The sequence below is a fragment of the Salvia splendens genome, chromosome 8 (assembly GCF_004379255.2).
Source record: "Salvia splendens isolate huo1 chromosome 8, SspV2, whole genome shotgun sequence".
Lineage (NCBI taxonomy): Eukaryota > Viridiplantae > Streptophyta > Magnoliopsida > Lamiales > Lamiaceae > Salvia > Salvia splendens.
Window position 1 is genome coordinate 27022535 of NC_056039.1, and position 9645 is coordinate 27032179.

The 9645-nt window shown below is 38.3% G+C and overlaps 2 protein-coding genes across 2 annotated transcripts; one reads left to right on the forward strand and one right to left on the reverse strand.

Moving 5' to 3' along the window:
* Positions 1 to 1465: 1465 nt before the first annotated feature.
* On the forward strand, positions 1466 to 3703 carry LOC121744920 (ubiquinol oxidase 2, mitochondrial-like). The gene is made up of 4 exons (XM_042138629.1): positions 1466 to 1960; positions 2046 to 2174; positions 2950 to 3438; positions 3520 to 3703. The coding sequence occupies exons 1-4, from the start codon at positions 1568 to 1570 to the stop codon at positions 3577 to 3579; spliced, it is 1071 nt and encodes a 356-aa protein (XP_041994563.1). The 5' UTR covers positions 1466 to 1567; the 3' UTR covers positions 3580 to 3703.
* A 5270-nt stretch (positions 3704 to 8973) lies between these two features.
* Positions 8974 to 9405, reverse strand: LOC121746002. Its single transcript, XM_042139943.1, has one exon. It carries the CDS (start codon positions 9403 to 9405, stop codon positions 8974 to 8976), a length of 432 nt encoding a protein of 143 aa, XP_041995877.1.
* Positions 9406 to 9645: the final 240 nt, after the last annotated feature.

Consider the following 9645-nt stretch of genomic DNA (forward strand, 5'->3'; position numbering starts at 1 on the left):
TAAGTACATAATAACTAAATTTAATTCATATTACGATTTGATGAATTAACGGTTAATATCCATTGTATTTTATCATGCCAAGCCACTTTATTTTTCTCCGTGCTTGGCGTACTCCATCCGTCCACGATTTAAAGAACCCTTTTGACTTTGCACGAGTTTTAAGAAATTGTTTGACTTTGTGAAGAAAAGTAAAAGAAGAAAGTGAGTGGAATGTGAGACCCGTTTAAAGTATTAGTTTTATATTGGATTGTGAGTGTAAAAGGTTGGTGGAATGTGGGATTTGCATACTAAAAGTGGAATAAAGTAAATTGTTCTATAAATCGTGGTCAAACAAAATGGCAAAAGGGCTCTTCAAATGGTGGACGGAAGGAGTATATTTTTTGGCAACATTGATATAAACGTGATCGACTTGCTTACCATCCACTTTTGTTTTCTGATATTTGAAGCAATTATTCAAATTGCATTTGAATTCTGTAACGGGTACTGATAAATGTACAAAATTGTACGTACATAATCGAACTCTTTCTAATATTTTACATAGAAAATCGATTTATAAACATTAATTGATTTAAAATAAATTTATACTAATCATTTTGCAACACTTCAAAAAAAATTGAAATTTTAACTTAAAAATTTGTATATTTAAGAAAATAAATATTATTTTACTAAATATTGTATAATTAATTCGAATTATGCTCGAAATCATGTTATAATTTGACATAAAATTTCTATGTTACTTATTTCTTATTGCTGAATAATAATATAATGAATAACAAAATTATTTTTTAATTAAATTCTATTAAATTTAAAGATATTATTATGTACATTTATCTTTTCTATTATGTAACTAAAAAGGAACATTAATTATGAGGCGGTTAAATGAATTGATTGTGGATGCACCTATCCAAATTGCGTGGTCCCTACGGAAATTTCTCATCGACTTGTTCTCCAAGAAATGTACATTTCGAATGTGATTTGCTTCGCTGACTGTCTACAATGATATCCGAATTCCCATATTGCCCCCCACCGGCTTACTTCCAATCATGGAAATCATATTTCTTCCCCGAATTGCCCTCCCCAGCTTGGGTCTTCCTATTTTTTAATGAGAGTCGAGCCAGTTATTCAGATGCGCAAGGTTCATCTATTTTATTTTAAACTCAATTATGATAGATAAATTTATATCATAGACTTAATAATGTTATTTACAATTAAAAATTTAATTGATAAGTACAACTTTATTTTAAATGGATATTTCTCTAGTACAAAGAAGTCAAGCCCTTTTTCGTCTTTTAGTTACTTCTCTCCGGAATGCTCCATATATTAATTAATTACTCGTACAATTAATGTTCATGAAAAGGTCAAAAATGGAAATTGACCACCGACTCCGAACAAGTTGGACAACCTCATTACGTGACATTACCACTGTACCCCTCCAATATATACATGCCAATGCCACCTTCTCGAGCCACAAAATCACACAAGAAAAATCACAGAAAACTTGATCAATAAGCTTTCCTCCAAAACCCCAAATTTCGATACTTAAACATAAACCTAAACCTAAAACAAAATGATGATGAGCCGTAGCGCAACGAAGGCGGCGCGATCGGCGCTGCCGCGATACTTCTCGACTGCAATCGCGCGCGGCAGCGCTGCGGGCTGTGCTTCATCGGTTAGGACCTCCGTTCGTGGAGGCGCCGTCACTTTCTTCCCTAGTATTGCTGAGAACGTGGTCGAGAAGTGGATGAGGTTCACCATTAATACAGGATCGCGCAACGCCAGTACGGTGGCGCTGGGTGAGAATCAGCAGCAGGAGGAGAAGGTGAACGGCGGATCTGCTGGAAGCTCTGCCCCTGCCGGCGGCGGTGGGAATGAAAACAAGGGTATTATCAGCTATTGGGGTGTTGAGCGCCCGAAGATTACCAAAGACGATGGATCGGAGTGGAGATGGAGCTGCTTTATGGTTAGTTTATCTCTACGCGCGGATACTAATAGTGTTGTTTTCTGATTCGATCGTTTAATTGATGACGTAAAATGCTTTGATTCAGCCATGGGAGACGTATAATGCTGATTTGAAAATAGATCTGGAGAAGCATCACGCGCCGGTCACGTTTCTCGACAAGGTGGCCTATTGGACTGTCAAGGCACTCAGATTTCCTACTGATATATTATTTCAGGTATTTTTTATAATTTTAGCTCTATATTGTGTATGATTTTGTTTTTACTTCTTGAGATTAAAATAGTGAGCATATGGTTTTTATTGGAATAGAAATTTTACTTTGATCTAGCTTTTAGCAATATTAATTAGAGCATGGAGACGCGAGGTTGTGGGCAGGGAATTTTATTTTAGAATTTTTAATTATAAATTATGCATTCAAACTCTATAATTCAAACACATTTCATTTTACAATTTTACAATTTTTAATTTAGTGATTTTGTTATTTATAGTGGTATTTAATTTTATAAACTGATTGATATTAAAATATTGTTGGAGTAGATGTATGAGAAGAGAAATGGGGTTGTAGGCGTGTTGTGAGAGGTATGGTTAGTTGGAGTATGGGTTACCATTGCTCTTAATTTAGTACGCAATGTATTGAAATACTTAGATGTTTAGATTTGTTTAATTTCTGTTGCTTGCAGCAGTTACTTTCAAGTTTCAATCATATAATCAATTTTTTTATTAGTGTACTTGGATCTTTGAAACGAACGTATATTTCGTCATAATATAGTTTTTGGCAGTATTGAAAATCAATATACGAAATCCAATTGTTTAAGTTCAAAGAAAATTTTCTGTTGAAATAAACAGTTTAGCTTTTTCATATTGCTGATTAAATCTCTTACGAATGACCAAACATAAAATATTTCACCATAGCCATCAACAGTCCAACTTTTATAGATTGGTTACATTAACATTTTCTTCTCTTTTTTTTTTCTTTCTGAAATTCATAACAGAGGAGGTATGGATGTCGTGCTATGATGCTTGAGACAGTAGCAGCCGTTCCCGGCATGGTGGGAGGGATGCTGTTGCACTGCAAGTCCCTGCGGCGGTTTGAGCACAGTGGTGGATGGATCAAGGCCCTTCTCGAGGAAGCCGAGAATGAGCGGATGCATCTGATGACCTTCATGGAGGTGGCTAAGCCCTGTTGGTACGAGCGGGCCTTGGTGTTTGCCGTCCAGGGCGTCTTCTTCAACGCCTATTTCGTCTCTTATCTCGTCTCCCCAAAGCTTAGTCACCGCATCGTTGGGTACTTGGAGGAAGAAGCGATCCACTCCTACACTGAGTTCTTGAAAGAGCTCGACAAGGGAAACATTGAGAATGTTCCTGCCCCTGCTATTGCCATTGACTATTGGCGCCTCAACCCGGATGCTACTCTTCGTGATGTTGTGGTTGTTGTTAGGGCCGATGAGGCTCACCACCGCGATGTCAATCACTATGCATCTGTACGTGGCTGTAAAATTTTACGATAACATGTTTTTGGTGTCTCATTTGTTAGCTAACAAGTTATGGTGTGCATTTTGCAGGATATTCACTATCAAGGAAAGGAGTTGAATGGATTGCCAGCGCCGGTTGGATATCACTGAATGGGATAGTTGGGTTTGATCCAAACATACAACTGAGTCTGTTTTGATGTAATCTTGTCTACTGTTTCAACATAGAATATGGATTCATATGATCCGAATGAAAACAATCTGAACCTTTATTGAATGATCAAAAGTTACAAATGAGGAATAGAGCATAGCTATTTATACAAAGTGTAGAGCTAAGAAAGAAAGCAAGTAAAATATCTTCCAACTAACTTTGTAACAAACTAACTACCCAACTAACTTCTTAACTATCTCATCAAAATATCCAATGATGACATGGCAATGACTCGGCATGTATGATTGATGAGAGCACGCGAGCTTCACTTTGATGGTAGAGACATTGCATGTATGGAAGGAAGTTGACGTTGGCTTCATTATTTTTCACATGCCTCTTCAAGATGGATTATATAAACTTTCAAAATTCATCTTGCTTAGTATGGAATGGAAAGCCAATGTCCCTAAAGGCTTAGTGAAGATGTCAACCAATTGAAGATTGTTTCTAATGTGCAACGGTTTTATCACATTCTCTAAAAATTTCTCTCTTACTGTATGACAATCAATCTCAATGTGCTTCGTTCTCTCATGGAAAACCGGGTTTGAACAAATGTGGATGGCTGATTGGTTGTCACAGTATAATGGAACAACCTTCTCAACCTTCATTCCAAAATCTTTGAGCAATGCAACTGCCCACACAACTTCACATGTGGCTTGAGCCATAGCCATGCATTCAGCCTCAGCATCATTGAAGAGCCAAGAAATAAACAATATCCGATCATAGACTTCCTTGTATCTGGACATGCCGCCCAATCCGCATCAGAAAATATACTTAGGTTTACTTTATTGCTGCTTGCATAGAATAGGCCATGTCCAGGTGAGCTTTTCAAATATCTGAGGACCCTTTCAGCTGCTTCCCAATGTTCATCGCATGGATTTGAAACATATTGACTTAGCTTATGCACAACATAAGTAACATCTGGTCTGGTGATGCAGAGGTAGAGTAATCTTCCATTGAGTCTCCTATATTTTGATGCATCTTTCAAAGGAGTGCCTGAGTCCAGCTTCAACTTCTTTAGAGGGTCCATAGGCACAGTAGAGGGCTTACATCCTAGCATCCCTGCATCTCTTAATAAGTCCATTGTATACTTCCTTTGAGATATCAATATGCCTTTCTTGTTTCTTGCAATTTCTAGTCCAAGGAAATATTTGGGAGCTCCAAGATCTTTGAACTTGAAATGATGTGATAGAAAGATCTTGAAGTCTTCAGTCATCTCTGGATGTGTAGTGGCAACTAGAATATCATCCACGTACACTACAATGCCAAAGAAGCTGTTGTTGTCATTCTTGAAGAAGAAAGATTGGTCAGAGGCAGACTGTTGCAAACCAAATCCTTTGAGCACCTTTGATAATTTTAAGTACCATTGTCTTGATGCTTGTTTTAAGCCATAGAGAGATTTCTTTAGTTTTCACACAAGTGTTGAGTCTGAATTTGCCCCATCAACAGACTGCCAATCAACATCATAGCCATGAGGCAATGTCATATAGATATCCTCTTCAAGATCTCCATAAAGAAAAACATTGTTGATGTCAAGATGAGATAGAGACCATCCATTGATTGCAGCCAAAGCAAGGAGCATTTTCACAGTGGAGAGTTTAGCCACTAGAGAAAAAGTATCCAGAAAGTCAATTCCTTCAAGTTGAGTAAAGCCTTTTGCAACAAGACTTACTTTATATCTCTCAACTGTAGCATCTGGATTGAACTTCGCCTTATAAACCCATTTGCAACCAATGGGAATTTTTCCTTGTGGAAGAACAGTGACAAACTTATAGTTTAGGATGGTTTTATGGGTAATTAAATGGTGATTTTGATGATTACGGTGTTTAATATAGGTTTTTCACCACACATACACTAATTAATGAGTTAATGAGTTTTGTCGTAGTTTTGTGATGAAAACAGGTTGAAACGGACTGAAAAACAGATTGAACGAGTCGAGACAGATTTTGAGAAGTCCAGTAGGTTCACCCGGTCGGGTGTTTTTCATCGGCCAGAACACCCGGTCGGGTGTTTCGAAGAAGCAGTCGAGGTCCAGAGAGAAAACCCAACCGGGTGTTTTCCAATTTCCAAATCACCCGGTCGGGTGTTTTGTACGACTTGCGGGATCCAGAGAGAACACCCGGTCGGGTGTTTTCCACTTGCAAATCACCCGGCCGGGCGATGCGTGCGGCGATGTTTTAATTGCTTCTATTTCCGCCCCGGGTATAAAAGGGACCGAGGGTTTTCGACTCCTACACATCTTACACGCCTAGAAGCAGCTTTTGAAGTTGGGAGAGCGGATTTGAGAGACAAGGAGCCCCAATCCTCAACCAGGTTGAAGACGAAGACGAATTGCCATTCAATCCATCCCTTGGGAGTATTTTCATCAGTTTTCCTGTTCAACTCAATGTCTATAGATTATTCTTGTGTTTTTTAGTTGAATATGAGTAGCGAAATCCTTTGTAGAGTTTTGGTGATGACTACAATGAACGCTTTTGATTAATTCAAGGACTTTTGATTACCTATGCTCTTGTGATTTCTTTGTTTCATTCTTGAGCTTTTTCAATTCAATTGCTTAGCTACCAATTGGGTTTGTTGACCTAATTTTGAGTAATCGAGAGATACCTAATTAGGATTGATAAAGATGAACAACACCTAGATAATTTACATTCGAGAGAAGGAATTCTAGAGTGAGGGCTTGAGCCTTTTGTTTTAAGGAGTTAATTGTGAAGTATTGGAAGGAGACTTCAATATTAATAGTTAATCAACGGGTTGAGTGCACTCGAGAGAGGGCTTAGCCTAGACTAGCGGCTTTCCTAGTAATCCTAGAGACTTCAATTGGGTAATCAAAGTTGTTGAATTGTTCGTATTGTATTCGTTGTAGTTGGATCCAAAGCTCTACCTCGTTCTCTTATTGAAAACTTGCTTTTTTGTCTCTTGTTTTACTTTGTTTATGTTTAATAGTTACATACCAAAACAAACCTTGGATTTGTCTAGATAGTAGTTAACATCGGTCTGTGGTACTTGTGTTTATACAATTTGTCTCTGTGGGATACGATACTCTTGCTTGCTTTGTGCTACAATAGCCCCGTACACTTGCGGGCATTTCTTGTGTTAAAATAAGTTGAGTCAAACAGTAACAGCCTATGTATCTGTTCTGGAAAAAGCTGCTAGTTCTTCTTGCATTGCTTGCTGCCACTCTTCATGTTGTGAGGCTTGAGTGTATGTGGCAGACTCAAAAACAACAGACATGAGTATGATTTCGAGGGGGTGAGATGGGATCAGTATTCGAGGCAGAAGGAAGAGGTAGAGATTGAAAAGAAGGAGGAAAAATAGAAGGAGACAGATGGGAGAATGGAAAAACATCTTCATGAAATGTGACATTTCTTGTGATGATTTCTTGCATAGAGTCCAAATCCAGGAGTTTATATCCCTTATAGTCAGGAGGATATCCTAGTAAAACACATTTGATAGCTCTAGGTGAAAATTTATCCCTGCCCCGGTCTAGAGTAGAAGCATAGCAGAGGCATCCAATCACTTTTAAGTGAGAATAGAGAGGTGATTTTTGGAAGAGAACATGAAATGGAGTCATATTGTCTTGTAGGACAGAGGATGGGACTCTATTTATCAAGTAAGATACTGTGAGAATGCAATCTCCCCATAAATGGATTGGAAGGAAAGACTGAAACAACAAGCTTCTAGCAACAATCAAAAGATGTTGATGCTTTCTTTCAACCCGGGCATTTTGTTGAGGGGTTTCAACACATGAGTGCTGAACAACAGTTTCAAAAGAAGAGACTAAAGAGGGTATGTGTAGTTCTGGAGCATTATCACAACGGATAGCTTTAATCTTTTTGGAAAACTGAGTAAGAATTTTGTTGAAGAACTGAGGCAGAATAGCTCCAACATCAGATTTAGTGTTCATAAGAAAAGTCCAGACAAATCGGAACAATCATCCACTATAGTGAGGAAATATTTATATCCTTGAGTGGTGGAGGGATTGAAGGGTCCCCAAATATCATAATGAATGAGATCAAAACAGTTGGACGCAACAGAATCAGATTTTGAGAAAGGCAGATGTTTTTGCTTAGCAAGAGGGCAGATATCACATAATGTGCGGCTTTTATTAGGAAAGTTGAGAATATCAGACATTGATTTCAGTTTCCCATAGGATACATGTCCTAGCCTCTTATGCCAAACATCTATGCTAACAACAGAATTTGTAAAAGGAGTATCAGAAGTAAGAGATGATGAAGAAAGGGCAGAACCTTCCATAGGTTTGGAGTATGAATGGACATCAAGTTTGTATAGGTTTCCCAATCTGCTACCCCTCCCAATCACAGTTCCATGAGAAGCTGTCTGAATTTCACAGTGCACGGCAGAGAAGAAGTTAAGGAGCTTATAGAAATGAGATTGAATGAGAATGTAGGTACATATAAAACAGAATGGAGAGTGATTGAAGAGGTTAGATGCACATTTCCAGTGTGTGTTACAGAAGCTGTAGCACCATTAGGTAAATTCACAGAGGCATTATGTATGGGAGATGAAGGATGAAACAAAGATAAGTCACAACAAACATGATGTGTGGCTCTAGTGTCTAATAACCAGACTGAAGGAGATTTGGAGAAAGAGTTGATGAAAGGATTTGTGAATAGAGTAGTACCTGAGAAATGAACATTTTGAGTCATATTTGGTGCGGCAGAAATGGAGTGAGTTGGAGAGGATTGATTGAAGGTGGCAGCAGCAAGTTGAGACTGAAGCAGGCTTATAGGCTGCTGGCATTACTCTTGAGAAGAGAGATTCATTGATGGAGAGAAAGCAGGTTTATCACATGAATCTTCAATGCAATCCTCCACCAAATTCACAGATTTAATCTCCTTTCCTCCTACACCAAACTTGCTCTTTCCTTTGATGAAACCAGGTGGAAAACCATGGAGAACAAAACACTTGTCCACTGTGTGATTGGTTTTTCCACAATGTGAACAAACTCTCCCTTTGCTATATGAGTGAGATGTTGCAGCATTTTCCAGATAAGGTTGTTCACTCATAGGGGAAGACATGGCTGAAGAATAGCCATCAATCGTACGTTATCTTTCCTCCTGCAAAACAAGAGAGAACACTTTTGATAGAGGAGGAATTGGAACCATAGAGAGTATGCTAGAACGAATATGAGAAAAGATAGGATTTAATCCTATCAGAAACTGCATAGTGCACTCTTGCTCTTGATACTCATGCCATTTCAAGGCGCTATTGCATCTGCAATTAGCACAAACACACCAATCAACCGGTTGAGAATATTTATATTTATCCCAAACAATGCGGAGGTTAGTGAAATGTGCATTAACATCATCTTTTCCTTGCTACAGAGACATGATCCGTTGCTTCAATTGATATGCTCGAGCAGAGTCAAGCTGGGAGAATCGAAGCCTCAGATCTGACCAGATTTCATGAGCATCATCCAGATACATGATGCTGGAGCAGATTTGAGGAGAAATTGAGTTTCTGAGCCAAGACACAACCATGCTATTGCATCGCAGCCAAGCATGGGAGAGCAGATCATCATCATGCGGCCGACGAAGAGTTCCATTGATGAAGGAGATTTTGTTCTTCGCTACAAGTGCGGTGTTAATCGATCGACTCCAATGAATGTAGTTAGATCCAGTGAGAACATGAGGAACTAGCTGCAAACTTAGATTATCATTAGGATGAAGGTAGTATGGACTAGAAGAATCCTCTATAGGAGAGGATTGAAACACATTGGCGTTGGAGTTTGAATTACTACCACACGCCATGAAGATATGAAGATAAAACGAAGATCAAGAGGAAGAGAAAGTGATTGAATCAGCGAAAGAAATTCAAATCACATCTGATACCATGTTGAAAATATAGAATATGGATTCATATGATCCGAATGAAAACAATCTGAACTTTATTGAATGATCAAAAGTTACAAATGAGGAATAGAGCATAGCTATTTATACAAAGTATAGAGCTAAGAAAGCAAGTAAAATATCTTCCAACTAATTTTGTAA